The following is a 16,489-nucleotide window of genomic DNA, read 5'->3' on the forward strand; positions in this document are numbered from 1 at the left end:
CGTCACACACGCCTCAAAACAAGTTAATCATGGACAACTAAAAGTTAATTTGAGGTGCAAACAGTATCCATTATGATATGATTGCAAATTGAACGACTACAAAGACATCCAGAAGAAATAAAATGCATGTGTGGCTTGCAGGTGGTGCATTTAGCAGCACAGAGACATTTTCTTTCCGATTTTTATGCAGATTGCATAAGAATAAGTTTTAGTAAGCAAAAATAAACTGGACCATACATGTAGTCTACATATCCAGCATTTCAATGAAAAATGTACACTTTTAAAAATGGCACAAAAAAGGTCCTGCATTCAAACAACTTGAGCATGTGACCTAATTAAGCTGTGGCTTTTTTTTTGGTTTGTTTGTATGATAAATAACATTTCTTTAACTAAATTGTTCTGTGGCACAAAGTTGTGGAGATTCACAAAACAAACAAATATTATCGATCCTACTATTCTATATGTTTGAATTGTGTGTGACATATCCCAACATTACCAAGCACATACGTAGTTTTGAAGATTAAGCCATATTTATAAAGCACTTTAAGTTCACCAGACAGTTTTTCTTTTTAAAACAAAATAAAAGTAAATGCAAGGTAAGTGGTGACCTTCGCATAACGATGATGATGATGACGAAATAAAAATAATACAAATAATAGTTGCACTTTAAAATACTTAAAACAAAAAGGACCAAATAAGGAATTTGTAAAGATATACAATTGAGATTGCAGTAAGTTGTGTAGATATAAATGTATAACAATAATTTTATTGAAAATATCAGTTCAACTCTGTTAGTATTATCTACTAGCTACTGGTACCAAGGGGGGAAAAAAACTGTACAATTACTACTACTACTAATAACTGTTGTGTGTTATTATTATTATTATTATTATTATTATTATTATTATTATTATTATTATTATTATTATTATTATTATTGTTTTTATTTATTTCTTTGACACCCTTATCCAGGGATGTTCAATAACTCTGATCTATCGAAGTCTAACCTTTATTTTACATCTGAGTTGCCGGATGCGAGAGTGGTAACCTTTCATCAAAACAAGACCTGTTTTGTAATAGGACAGCCCATCTCTAGTATGTCCAATAGGAATGCATGGGCAGGGTCATAATTGGCAGTAGTGCTGGTCAATTTTATTTGCCATATAGCTGTAGAGGAACGTGCAGGTACACAAGCTCTGCCTTTAGTGTAGAGGAGATAGTGATATTGGCCAGATCAGACTACAGTGCTTCGCAGATGAACATGCACTGTCATGTTCAATTTAAATCCCCATGATGTAAAATTGCTTTCCTGATTAGAATAGTCTCTGAACTACAGGCAAGTGATAGATAATCACTTCATGCAGATACTCAAACATAAAAATAATTTGTAGCACAAATACATGAACAAAGTCCATTGGGACAGTTTTGTCCCTCCCCTGAGAGGGAAGGCCAAAATTAAACAAATTCCTTGCAAATTTTGGGTGCAAATAAGTACAGCCAAAGGGGTGGTGTGGAGGTTGTACTTATTGCATGCCTACTACACTACCTCAAGCTCAGTTTCATGTGGTGACACTTTTATTACTGTCAATGCATTCTGATTCTTACTTATTTATAACTAGTTACTGACTGCTACCTAATTTATGTGCATTTTATGCCTGACATTTACAGCCATTCATCCATTTTTAGTTTCCAAAATGAAGAACAAATAAAAATCTAAGCACATAATTAACTTTCTGCAGATATCTTCCCTGAGGGACTGTAGGCTTTTGACCAGAGTGTTTCAGTCTGGAAACCTAATGTGTCCAAAAGCAGTCTGTTCACTTATGCTTTCTCATGGCCTCCCCATTGTGAATCGGGTTGGTCTAAAAAACGTTACTTAACATAACCCTGGTTGCCTGAAAGAGAAGACAACCACCAACCAATACTTTTGGGATAGGGCTGAGGGCGAGGAGTCACAGCCTGCGTCCTGCGTACTATACCAGCTTTCATTAAACCTGGAAATAACAAAATGACATGTAAATTAGTTGGATACGGCTTTCAAGGTATTTTCAAGATCTAAACATTTACAAGCATCAGTATTGCAGTTACCAGAGGCATCATTTCATAGAAATGGCTAGAAGCTTTCTTTAGGAAAAAGAATAGGTGCCAAAATTATACAGATTTAGTCTCACCTGTAGCAATAGTTGCCAAATGCCCATCAGAATGACAGTTTTCTAGCTCCTGCACTGTCAGATACGTATTTCGGGGCTTCCCAACTTCTAGTAGGCGAACATAGATATGTTCCAAATCCTTAATACTGCAGTCAGTTGAAGAGTCAGCCAACACTGAAATAGAACTGGCCCTTTTGATTGTTAGCAGATGGTTCGTGTAGGTCATCATACATGTATGGAATGAACCTATAATGATGGGGGGGGGGATTATTTTCCCAGTAGAAAACATTATCTTAATTTAAAAGTGCAATTATCTTTTAAAATATGGTCAAGCCAGTGCGATTTGTTATTTCGGCTTTTTGCAACACTGGACGATTTTTTCTGATTCATGAAATGGAAGCCAGGTGCACTATACTGTATATATTATACAACTTTTAAAATATGTAACCAGCCCAGTCAGGCCTGTGGTGCTACATAACTACGGGCCCAACTGCGATCTCTACCGACCGCTGGGCCATGGCTAATGTCGAACCCTGATATCATTTGGTGGATAATAGTTAGAGAGGTAAATCAGAAGTGTGGAATTCTTTTGAAATCATAGCAAATGAAAATAATGAGACTGGATTCATTGCTTGTAAAACCTGTCATTTTTCTTTTTTTTTTTGTACGACAGCCACAAAACTGGTATGTCATCTCCGCGAAAAGCACAGGTATTGCTCCCTTTCAACTGGTGGCATGAAAGGAATAGGTATTTTATAGTAAAGTAAGTAGAGGTAGTTAATATGTTACAATGTTAAAATATATCCCGACCACTAGAGAAAGCTACCATGCTGTATAGCCTACTGTATGATATATGTGTGAATGCAGGAGTCAGTCTGCACAGCCAGTAGGTACAGGACAAACCCTTGCAGATTCGGGTCAGGTTGCAAGTCTTATTAAAGCGAGTCGGGTCACGTGTAGGGAGAAGGTGGTGCAGCGGGTTCAGGTCGGGTTCCGTAGCTGTGGGTCCGGGTCGGAAGTGGGTTGTAAAAAAATTGGACCCACGCAGGACTTTGTCTAGAGGGCATAACTCACATCCAAGATGGCCACCTGGTAGAAAAAGTAACTGAATTTGGTGCGTTAGTATACATTTTTAGGGGGGCATTTTGATTTCAGACATGTTTTAAGTTGGATAAAAACTAATTGTTGTAATCTATTTTGTATTTTGGCCAGCATTCCTTATTTAATCTTGCATATTCATTCTATCTATTGAGGCGTTGGTATTTTCAATATTAAGTGCACATGATTAAAGAGCTTTTTTATTTTTTCTCTGGGCTTAATTCTACTTCAGTTATTTGAATAATAGTCCAAAAATGCAATTCTTTGAGATTTAATTACACTGAATTTGCCACCTTCAGCATTCTAGATAATGGTGTGTAGAAACCAAAGGAATGTAGGCTCAGTAAGTTTATTTTTTTTTGTAGCCCCATGTCAATGGCTGAACATTTGTCATTTGTCAGTGTGTACAGCACTGTTCCAACATGAAACATTGGAATTGACTTTTGCATTAGCTCAAGCATGTGGCAATTAAATCGGTGAGAAGCTGTAGCTATGCATTGAACAGAACAGCTATAGTAGTTGATCTAGTGAAGTGAAACAATGCTGGCCACAGGATTTGCTCTTAAATCTTATTTGTACTGATGCAAAATAGTCATGGGGAGCATGAAGCATATTTACATTCTATCAAAAATGATCACTTGCTATTTAATTTCACTGTCATGGTAAATTGCAAAGGTGTAGGAATATTTAAGTTTTTATATATATATATATATATATATATATATATATATATATATATATATATATATATATATATATATATATATATATATATATATTTGTGGTTGCGAGAACTCCAAATGAGTCCATGCAACCCAGGGAAATTCAGCTCAAATATGCTGTAAAAATTTTTATTCCTTTCAATTTGACAGGTTATATTTGAAGCTCAAGTCTCAGAGGGGAAGATGGGTTACATTGCAATTGATGATATCCAGGTTTTGAGCTATCCATGTGGTAAGTAATTAGTTATAATTATTCTGCTTCTGGGTTCTTGGTGATGGGTCTACTTTTGATGTATATAAATAAAGATAAGTAAAGAAATGACAAGCTAAAGTTAAGAGGAAAAATGGAAGATATCTGAAGAGGTAGGAAATGTGGAAGATAATAAACATGAGCAGGTGCTCCCCTACAAAAATGTTCACGTATAATGAAAGTATTGTCGTTTTTTAATGTAATGGTTACCATTAATACAACTTATTTCTTATTTCACATCTAAGCGGTTCATAAAATTAAGACTTATGCACACCATAGAGGTTCTGGACACACTCCAGTTCAGTAACTGTCAGGGTCATTACAGGCACAATTGTAGGAAGGCATGCCTCAGTTAATTTGGGGTTCAGAGCTTGCTTGTTCTACTTTTAATTTAGCCAGTCAAAGTTTAGAATCGGTGTATCTGTTTAAAAAAAATTTCCCTTTCAATTTGAAGACAACCACCTACCAATACATTTGGGATATGCCTGCCACAGGTCAGGTATTCACTGAGCATTTTATATCAAAGCTGCCGATAGGCCTCTCCGGGGAGTGACGTCCTCGGTCCCACCTACCGAGGGAATAAGTAATCGCTCCACGGAGCTCAAATCCTCTTTTGCCTCTCACAACCAGGCAAGTAAGGTGGGTATATACTAACCTCTACCAGTTGCTAGAGTGTCTCTTAAAAAGAGCCCTTCTCTTTTGAGTTTCTGTAATTCCCTTGCAATTGGTTTGCTGGAAGTCGGCTTGCCACTTCCCCGGAATCAGAACTCTGCAGCTGAAGCCTGAGCAAACGCTGCTCAACTGTGCGCTGTTTGAAAAAAAAAAATAAGTCTCTCCTTTTTTTCTTGCTCTTTCTTTGTCTTTTTCTCTCCACATCTGTAAACTGTGCCACCCTAGTGCAAGCTACACGTTGCACCGTTTGTGTACCGCACATGTTCTAGACGCCATCTGAGGATTGCTGCACTCTGCTGTAAGCTTTGCACTGCACCGGTTGTGTGACTGCACGTAGACCAAACTGCAACTGTCTGGAGGCTACGCTCCACACCATTGCAAGGTACACGCTGTTCCTGGTTGTGTGACTGCAAGCAGCCCAGACTAGACACAAAGCTCAGTACCCTTGGTGCTTGAAGCCCTCGGTACTTGGTTCTTGGGTACCCCAGTGTCTCCGCCTCGACGTCCTTGGTACCCTCGGGTCCTCGGAGCTTCGGCGCTCTAGAGCCTTGGCGCCCTTGGTGCGCACGTGCTCCCCTGCATCGGTTGCCTCGGTACCTTCGGTACCCCGGTGCTCCATAGCCTCGAGGCCTTGACGTCTTGGCACTTCGATGCCTTCAACACTTTTAAGCTCTGTGCATCGGTGCCTTCGGTGCCCCATATCCTTGTTGCTTTGGCATCCTGTGTGCCTCGACACCAGTACCCCAGAGCTTCAGTGCTTCGGTACCCCGGGCATTGAGAAGTTATGTAGACATGATGAGAACGCTGCATCAGTCTGACCAGCTCTTCGTCTGTCATGGTGGAAGGACCCTCGGTCAAGCAGCGACTGTCCCACTGGATTGTGGATACAGTTTTGACTGTGTATAATAATGCCCGCTTACCCCCACCTGGACGGGTAGCTGCGCACTCTACTATTGGAGTGGTGACTTCATGGGCACTCTTTAGAGGAGCCGTATTGAATGATATATGTACTGCGGCTACTCTGCTTACATTCACCAGGTTCTACTGACTTAATGTGGTAGATCCCTCTATGCCTTCATTAGGCACAAGGGTCCTTGAGGTTACACGCTTGTACCATAAACATTAGTTTGGCGGTAGCGAGACGTCCCTCGATTTGCTGTCCGCTCACACTCCCTCGCGATGGCTTTGGTATTGTAGTGTGCAAGGTATATTTGCATTTGGACTAGTTTAAAGTCATGTAGAACCAGACGTCTATCGGAATAATCAGACTAGGCAACGTTTCTAGTGAATACAAAGGAACCGTTTTATTAGACATAAAACTAAATAAAGGAAAAATTAAAGGTGCAACAACTAAACTAAAATAATACCTACATGAAGAATTAACTAAATTACAGAAAAGAACCATTTAAACGACAACACCCCACTCCCTCTGGTTGATCAGCGATCCAGTGCAATCTATGGGAGATTCCCTTAAGGTTACAACTGCATTCCTGACAGCTATTTAAGACGAAGGTTAGTCTTAACAGCGGTATTGTTGGTAACACAAATTTACTTTTATTATTATTATTATTATTATTATTATTATTATTATTATTATTATTATTATTATTATTATTATTTATTTTTTAGCAGACGCCCTTATCCAGGGCAACTTAAAATTGTTACAAGATATCATGTTATTTTTACATGGGTTTTTACTGGAGCAATCTAGGTAAAGTACCTTGCTCAAGGGTACAGCAGCAGTGTCCCCCACCTGGGATTGAACCTACGACCCTCCGTTCAAGAGTCCAGAGCCCTAACCACTACTCCACACTGCTGCCCTCAAAGTATCGTTAAATCAGTCTCCCTTGACCAAAAACCAAGAAGACACAGAGACTGGTTTAAGATTCCCCTCTGTATATTTCAATTCTGTTACTTTCACACACAGAATGATATTATGACCCACTCTGACGCTACAGTATACTTTCCCAAAAGTATTGGTTGGTGGTCATCTTCGAATTGAGAGGGAACGTTAGGTTACGGATGTGACCCTGGTTCCCTGAAAGAAGATGAACACCAAACCTTGCAAGGTCGCATCACTCGCGTTCGCGGGTTTGATGCAAAAGAGGATTTGAGCTCTGGGTAGAGACAACTTATTCCATCTGTAGGCGGGACTGAGGACGTCACTCCTTGGAGGGGCCTATCGGAGGTTTGATATAAAATGCTCAGTGAATACCTGACCTGTGGCAGGCATATACTAAAAGTATTGGTTGTTGGTTATCTTCTCTTTCAGGGAACCAGTGTTACATCCGTAACCTAACGTTCTCTTCGATTTAAGTTTTTCAAAAATAACTTTTTAATATATTTATTTCTAACCCATACAAATCAAAGTCTTCACAAGAAACTGCTATGTTTGAACAGTCTAATACAATTTAAATTTAAAAGGCATGATTTAGTTGTGACAGTTAATTAAAATGAAATTGCGGCTGAATAGAATCCCTGGTTAATAAATCTCATAATGCATCAGCTATTGAAACTATTGTCAAGCCATGTATTGCAGCAGCAAGTATATATGATTGTTCCTCCACTGTTTACAGTTTTCAGATAAAATGAGCTGTCCACAGTGAAACATACTGCATCACTCTCCAGCAATTGGCGCATGCATGACAGAATGATATATTTTCTTCTAATTAGACTTTAATATATGTTAAAGGAATTTGTTTAGACTGCTAATGCATATTCATAACTACTAATGTATTTAGGCTGTCTCTCTCACCTGTTGTAGGTATGTTTTCATAAGGTTTATATCAAAGGCAGTTTTTCTTTTATTTTCTTTTTTGTTTTCTTGTCACTGATGAATGCTTCTGGCATCTAGTTTGGGAATTTCAAAATGGGCCACCATGTTTGTGAAAAACATTTATGAAAATGAGTCAATGGTTTTAAATGCATGTACTGAGCATTTTTAAATAAAAATTGCTCCGTTATGACCTTTTTGACAGTATCACCTAGTGTATGACTTTTTTTGGATGGGCTACAATGATAGTATTTATCAATATATTAGAACATATTATGTACATTTATTTAAGCTACACCTTTTACTCTTTCTGTTGTGGGATTGCAGCAGAGTTACTGCAAACCTTTTTGGGGAGGGCTATAATGGGTAAGTAAACTGCAGAACCAGTGTAATTTGATCTTGTTACTTAAACAGGGAATATGTAAAACCAACAAAATAACTAGTTTTCATACTGAATTTTTCAACTGCAATTGCTTTTTTTTTTTTTTTTCTTGCAGATAAGTCTCCTCACTTTCTGCGACTTGGTGATGTGGAAGTCAATGCTGGACAGAATGCTACATTTCAGTGTATCGCTACTGGGAGGGAGGCAGTGAATAATAATCTATGGCTACAGGTAAGGTCTACCAGCATAACAAAACAAATGGTCTATTTTGACACAGCTGTGGTTTTGGTATTAAAATGTACATTGTTGACAGGTTAAGCACCATAGGGGAATGACAGCAAGACCTGGAAATCGGGGTTCATGCTTCTCGAACTGTAAACTGCCCTCCCTTTTAGGTTTTGCATAATCAAGTGTGTGCCGAGGTGTATTTTCTGCACAAAAGGCTTCAGTTAATTTTGAAGTTTGTTTCTCCTTAAAGCTGCTGCCTCCACTTTCATGTAATTGTTTGGGATATTGCTCTGCTTGTTGCAATTTAATTTTGCCACTTTTTTATAGTTTATAGTCACATTTATATTTGATGTATGCTAACCGCTTTTTGTACTGAAATGAATTCAAGAGTGCTCCTTTTCTATTATCATGCTGAGTGAAAACAAATATCAGACTTGACCACCGTGACAAAATCGCATCCTTAATTATCATAATGCCTATTATAATTACACGATTTTAAACCATTAAAAATTAAACCTGCTGCACGTCTGGAACCACCAAATAAAAAAAACCCCACAAATCTGGATGTCAAAAATGGAAGGAAAAGAGAACAAAAGAAGAATCTAAAAACTGCAGTAAGCATGGTCACATTTTCAAATGAAGAAAACCTATTGGCAGTAAAACTGATTTGAACCTTCAAATTGCATCAGTTGGTCAAACCACCTCGGCTGTTCTGCTTTCTGATGCTTTTCTTAATGATCTCTATGCCAGTGAGGTCCAGGAGCAGGTACTGTTAAGCCCTCCAAAACAACAGTAGATAAAATGTAAGGCACACTGCTGGTGGGAACTTTGCATGGATAGCTGAGTGGGAAAGTGGATCAGGCTATATGACCTTTTCTGTGATAGTAGGCTGGAAGGTGAAACTGTAAAAGAGAAACTGCTGCTACCGGATGGTTGTCTCATAAAATCACACACAAAAACCATGTTGAGAAGATGAGGCGTGTAATATAAAATCGTGCTGCTAAACTGTTTCAAGATGTAGCTACAGGTGGTCTCCCCAGCTAGATGTACATTTAGAGTAGTATTTACCTATTCCCATTTACAAACATTGGTTGGTAGCAATAAGTTCTTCCAAAATTACGATAATTAAAACATGTTTTCTTCCAGTAGTCTCTCCTTTTTGGATCTACACAAACTACTCCCACATTGATAAAGTTAAAAAAAAGTGTATAGAATATAAAGTAAGATTTACAGAGAAAAACAGATTAATCTCAGTTGCATAAGTATTCAACCCCTTTGCTACTGCAGCTGTAGATCAGCTCAGGTGCAAATGATTTGTCTGAAAGGTCACAAAATTAGTGAAATGGTTTCAGCCTGTGTCTACTCAGTGATTTAACTTGTAGATAATTTCCCTCAACTCACATAGTAATCCAATAAAGCATCCATGAAGACCAAGGAGCTTTCGAAACAAGTCAGGGATAAAGTGGTAGAGATGCACAGAGCAGGAGAAGGGTACAAGAAAATTTCAAAGGTGCTGATTATCCCTCTCAGCACAGTAGTCCATCATTAAGAAGTGGAAGATGCATCATACCACCTAGATACTACCCAGATCAGGTCACCCTCCCAAACTGAGCAGCCAGGCAAGCAGGAAACTGGTTTGGGATATCACTCTGAAGCCAACAATGACCTTGAGAGATCTGCAAAGTTCTCTGTCGGAGATGGGAATCTGTGTTCACACATCAACAATAAGCCGGTCCCTACACAAAGCTGGCCTGTATGGACGGGTGGCAAGAAAGAAGCCATTACTCAAAAAGCCTTATCTTAAAGCACATAAGGAGTTTTTGAAAAAGCATGTCAATGATACTGCAGACATGTGGAAAAAGGTTTTGTGGTCAGACAAGACAAGAATTGAACTTTTCGGTCTAAATTCCAAGCGTTACGTCTGGCGCAAGCCCAACACTGCAACACCATCCCAACTGTCAAGTATGGTGGTGGCAGCATCATGTTATGGTGATGCTTCTCTTCAGAAGGACTGGGAAGCTTGTCAAGATAGAGGGGATAATGGATTGTACAAAGTACAGGCGAATCCTTGAGGAACACCTGTTTGAGTCAGCAAAGACTCTGAAACTGGGGAGGAAATTCACATTTCAGCAGGACAATGGCCCACAGCACAAAGCCAAAGCCACACTGGAGTGGTTGAACAAGAACAGAATTAATGTTCTTGAGTGGCCCAGTCAAAGTCCTGACTTGAATCCAATCGAAAATGCGAAACTTGAAGATTGCAGTCCATCGACGATCCCCAACAAACGTATCAGAATTTCACCATCCTACTGTACAAAGCTAGTAGAGACCTATCCAAAAAGACTCGTAGCAGTAATTGCTGCAAAAGGTGCTTCTACAAAATACTGACTTATGCAACCAGTACATTTCATTTTGTATATTCTTTGCAAGTTTTGCTGATATTTAACCTCGTTCTCATATAAGTGTTGAGTTTAACCACTACAGCTTTAAATAAGAAAAAGATTGTTTGAAAAACTGTGCATACATTATTTGTATTTCAGCAGAATGTGACATTTATTGGTGGGGGGTGAATACTTTTGCAAACCACTGTATATAGCAGACGCCTTTATCCAAGGCGACTTAGAGACTAGGGTGTGTGAACATGTATCTGCTGCAGAGTCACTTAGAACAAAAACAAAAACCCCGAAAAATGGAGCACACGGAGGTTAAGTGACTTGCTCCGGGTCACACCATGAGTCAGTGGCTGAGCCGGGATTTGAATCGGGGACCTCCTGGTTACAAGCCCTTTTCTTTAACCAGTGGAACACACAGCCTCCTGTGTATTAGTTGCCACCACTTAGAACGGACGTGTTTGTGTTAATGTGATTAACCCGTAGTAAGCGATGGAGGGTATGTACTCCCACACAATAACCTGACATTCATAATGTCCCCTAATCACCAGTACAGTAATCAAAACAAACAAGCGTGTTTCATAATCTTTGAGACACTCATTACACAAATAAAAATGTATTAAAACCTATGAATGTAAAAGTGCAGAAATGTACAGTACAGGCTAAATTACTGCAAACTGTTTCCAGCGAAGAACTGTGATACGTATCTGGACAATCTTTTTTGCAAGTATGGGCGGCAAACTTTCAGCGTTTTCTAAAAAAATCCCAATTTGGCTCTATGTCCGGATGCTGCTCCATAGCACGCCGCAGTGTTACAAGCACAGCACGCTCACGTACGTCATTGGTGTCTGTTTCAGGCAGAGGGTCCAAGTTGCCAAGGTAACAGCTGAGAATTCTTCCTGTGACACCCCCTCTGGTGTCAGTTTCAATTTGTATTTTTGTCAGCACTCTCCTCCAACTACAGAAACCCCAGCTTTTTTGAAGCAACTTTGCATTGTTTGCTGACTGACAGAGTTCCAAGCATGCTTTAGCAAGCGCTCGGCATCCAAGAGACATTTTATTTACACTGAATTTTCGTGCAGATGCTCATCGCTTTTCTCTTTCCAGCTGTGCTTGCTTGCTGTTGCAGTCAGTGCTGTTTTTTCAAACTGTAAACCTGACACTGCGTACAGGGATTAAATAGCCAAGGTACAGTACAGGGGTAATCGCTCAGTAACGAGGTGCAAACAGCTGATTGATCGATCTGTCAGCTTTTACTACAGTGAAGTGCTACCTTTTGTATTGAAATCTATGTGAATGGAAAGGTAACAAGGTGAAAGCAGCTGATTTGGTGGATTAATAAGATCTTCAGACCTGTGTAATCATTTATTATAGATAAAGATGTCCACGATCAGTTGTTGAATTTTCTTGCATCTCAATCAAATGGAGAAAACATATACAATGTGGAGCAGTGTGGAGTAGTGGTTAGGGCTCTGGACTCTTGAGTGGAGGGTTGTGGGTTCAATCCCAGGTGGGGGACACTGCTGCTGTACCCTTCAGCAAGGTAAAAACCCAACTGTATCAATGGGTAATTGTACAGTATGTAAAAATAATGTGTAAAAAATAATGTAATTGTATGTAAAAATAATGTGGTATCTTATAACAATTGTAAGTCGCCCTGAATAAGTGTGTCTGCTAAGAAATACATAATAATATTAATAATAATAATAATAAGTCAATCCACAATCCTCCTTGTATTTTCTGCAACATTACGTCAGAATAGCAGAAATGTAAATTATAGTTTATTTTAGCTTTTAAATCTGCGGTTTTCTAGTATCCATTGCTTTTGTTGTATGAGAGACTTAAACTGTTTTTTTTTTTTAATTTTTTTTTTTTTATATAATTTAACAGAAACGGAATGGGGAAGACATTCCAGTGGCACAGACAAAAAACATAAACCACAGGAGGTTTGCAGCATCATTTAGATTACGGGAAGTTACAAATCTGGACCAAGACCTGTATCGCTGCGTGACTCAGTCTGACAGAGGATCGGGAGTATCTAATTTTGCTCAGCTGATTGTTCGAGGTACAGTATTTATCCTTTGATTCCCAAATTCGGAAAAAGTTTAAAAATAATTATTGCCAAGAGCATTTTTTAAAGATGTTTTAAAGTCGGTCAATTCTTGATCTAGTTTTAGTAATTTTTCTTGATGAAATCTTCAAACCACTTGTTGAATCACTGCCTTCCTATCTTACTCTACACATTTTCTAAAACAATTGGTTCATTTCAAAGAACAGCACCCTTGTGATTAATGTTCTTTTTACAATGGACATTAAAAGCCTCTACACTGTTATACCAAATAATGAAGGGTTACTTGCAATAAAGCACTTTCTTGATGAATGGATAGTGACAGAACCTCCAACAGATATCCTTTTGAGACTGGCTGAACTTGTGCTCACATTGAATTGTTTTTCCTTTGATGGTAATTTTTACACTCAAGTAAGGGGTGTTGGCATGGGAACTAAAATGGGACCATTATATGCTTGCCTTTTTGTGGGATTGGTTGAAAACACATTTTTACAACACACCTAAACTATATCTTAGGTACATTGATGACCTATATATATATATATATATATATATATATATATATATATATATATATATATATATATATATATATATATATAATATAATATTCTAGCAAGCAGTATCTGATAAACTGCAAATTTCTCAAGGTTTATTTTTTATCAGTTCAGATGTTAAACAAACTGGAACATTTCTGGGCTTTAGAGCAGAAGAATATATTTCTTGTTTATTTGAATGACTGTAAAGTACATCTTATTGGTAACATGGGCCAGAATGCCTTAGGACTGTGCAACCCTGGTGTTAAAACCAAGTTGAATATTAACTGCTGTGACAGGTCCTATATCTCACTGGCACTTTAAATCTGACATCCTGCTATGAAGATACAAAAGATGGTAATTTTAAAGGAAATTTTGAGGCCATTGATCGAGATTGCTTTTAACAAGACCTGGCATTGTGTTGCCTATTGACGCTGATGACCCAAGGGTAGCAGTTTATTAGTGGCTCTTCAACCAAACTGGAAGTGACAGAGGATGCTTAGGGGCATTTTGATCCTGTTTGTAACAAATGGAAATTTCAGTAGCAAATTCTTTCACCAAAGGAGTATTGATCTGTGTGTTCTTACAGCTGGAGGAAAAAACATGATGAAACACAATTTACTTTGTCGAGGTTAGCATTGCCACCAGATCTTCTTGAGTAATGACTTTGCCCTGCGCTTTCAAAAGCTAAACTTTATTGACAGGGCAGCTTATTAGGAAGGATCCCTTGAAAACACGGCCTTGGAGTTCTAAATTGATTTTTATCTTGTGGAGAGAGTTTGTATTTTTCATCCTTGGAGCTGCACCCTGATATTTAACTGACAGATATTTCAGGAATTTTCATATACAGTGTACTGGATGAAATATTGCAGACATCTGCAAAATAACTTGTGTACTGTAAATGGATTGCCCTTCACATGATTGAGGGGAGGGGGGGGCACGAAAGGCAGCTTTAATAGTTGAAATCCTGTATTACCAAAAAACTTGTTCATTTTGATAGATCCATGAAACATTTGTCAACTAGACTACTGAGTGTGTTTGTTTGACCTTCCATTAGGATGTCTAACTGAATGGGCTCTACCCCAAGACAGTACTAGCTAGACAACAGCAGCTTTCTAAAGTAAGGAGCCACATGCAGAATGTTAATCTCCCTGGATTTTATACCTTGTTGTTGTTGGTGTTTTTTAATTTATTCAAATACATATTTTCCAACTTGAATACCAAAAGAAATTTAAAATAAATAAAATGGATGGAACCTAGATGTGACTGTCAGGTACAGAGGAGAATTGAAGATATTTCCTTAAGTAAATTAATAACTAGCTGCCATTGTTTTCTCCTGTGAAGTGTATCTGTTGACATCTGTGTGCTTCAAGAGGGTCTGTTACAAACTGCTGATGAGTTTGGATTGGTTGATGCATGGTAATGATGAAAGTGGAGGCATTTGCAATTCAACACTGATGTCAAAATGCAAAGTGAAAAAGCCATATATTAGAAATTTGAATTGGAAACTGAATTCTAACCTGCCACTGGGGGCATTTTGATCATTCTGATTTATTAAAGTTTTGGAACAGCTTTCATGTGGAGCAGAATTAAAACACTAACTTCAGCAAACTTTATACAACACCATTCTTATTTAAGGCATCTGTTATATAAAATAAAGGTTTTGTGGTTGTTTTTTTTTTCTTTTTTTTTTGAGGAGGGAGGGGGGGCAGTTACAATATTATGAGTACATATGTTATGGACTGTTGCTGAAATCGGGCAGTTGCCATAATGCCCGGGCAGTTGGTGAAGTGCCCAGCTGCAGCAGGTAGATGCTGAATTAGCTTTGAATTTTATGTAATTTCGGCATCTGCACACAGCCACCTGGGCTGATGGCAAAGAAAGACTTTTTAGTGCGCCCTGTTGTAACAAATGAAAGGTTAATAGAAAGTAACACAGCAGTGTTCATCCTCTGGGTATCTACTGCAGTTCTCAATAATAGTTTGTCAGTCGAATAACTTTATTTAATCATTAGATCAACTGAATCGTTTTATATTGTTTATTTATTTTAATGAAATGCTGAGGCAAATGTCTAATTGTCTGAGATCTGATGTCAACTAATGTTAGACATGTTTGAATGTGTAAAATATTTTCTACAGAATTAAAACTAAACTTTCTAGAAGAAAACATTTTCTTCAGAGTCATTGTCGTTCATATTTCTAAATAAGAAATACAAACTTTATGGTGTTAATGATTAATTAATATTGCTATGATAAATTTAGTTTTGGCACTGCGTTCTTCCTGAGTTTCAGCAACGGTCCAGAACACATATTTAGAAATCATCCTTTGGATTATATTGTGTGATATGCTAATCATAGCCATCAGCCCCATCAATCTGAGATGCCAGCAGTCCGGTTCTGATTGCCACTTAGGTTTTGTTTTAAGGCCATCCCTGCTGTCATTATATCCTCAGTGTCATTTACTTCAAAAAGCTGTATCAGACTAGTACATTTCTGAATAAGTGAAGTCTCTGTGTTGCAACACTATTTTGATCAAATCTCTGCCTCGTCAAGTACTTGGAAGACTGGATCTGCAATAAAAAAATCAATTACTATGAGAATGGCTCTCTGGGTTAAAGGCATTACAGGTTCACACAGTTTTGCAGCGCCGGGATGATCCTTAGCAGCAAATCGAGAATGATGCAAAAGATGGATGAGACAGAGTTCAAGGAGCAGTAATGTGAGGGTCTGGCACGATCATTCCAAGCTGTCTCAGCAGCATGATAAATGAGCTTGTAGCAAGATGTAGTAATACTAAATGATGAAATTTGTCTTCTGCTTTCTCACCACACTGGACACGATCTACCTGCTGATGCTCCAATGGCATAATCATTCCTGATTTTGTTGTTAAGACCCACATTTCTGTATTTAAGCAACTGATGCAAAGGTGACAAATTGAGCAGGCTCACTACAGACAGGTGTTTTGAGACCAAGTTAGTTCAGAAGTCATTGTATGCTTTATACATTCAATCGCACAGTATTTTATGCATAGCATTTGCTGATGGTGCAGTTGGGGATGGTGTTGAGCGAATATAGTTAGCATTATGTTGTTACCTTCAATTGCATTCTGTGTGCAATCCTAATATTATCATGAAACATGATGAATGGTCCAGTGTGTGTGCTATGAGTGAGCATGAAATGAATAATTGGTTTCTGTGTCCAAGTTGTTGCTCGGGGGAAAA

At 38.3% G+C, this 16,489-nt stretch overlaps 1 protein-coding gene across 7 annotated transcripts in view; it reads left to right on the plus strand.

Annotated features, from left to right (window-relative positions):
* The window catches only part of LOC117411386 (receptor-type tyrosine-protein phosphatase kappa), a 158,552-nt gene that overhangs the window by 58,651 nt on the left and 83,412 nt on the right, over nt 1-16,489 (plus strand). For all 7 annotated transcript variants that reach the window (XM_034018818.3, XM_034018819.3, XM_034018822.3 and 4 more), the window contains exons 4-6: nt 4,121-4,202; nt 8,163-8,278; nt 12,556-12,730. In XM_034018818.3, the coding sequence (XP_033874709.3) occupies nt 4,121-4,202; nt 8,163-8,278; nt 12,556-12,730 (373 nt within the window). The remainder of the gene's footprint in view (nt 1-4,120; nt 4,203-8,162; nt 8,279-12,555; nt 12,731-16,489) is intronic.

The sequence above is a fragment of the Acipenser ruthenus genome, chromosome 6, assembly GCF_902713425.1.
Source record: "Acipenser ruthenus chromosome 6, fAciRut3.2 maternal haplotype, whole genome shotgun sequence".
NCBI classification, from domain to species: domain Eukaryota; kingdom Metazoa; phylum Chordata; class Actinopteri; order Acipenseriformes; family Acipenseridae; genus Acipenser; species Acipenser ruthenus.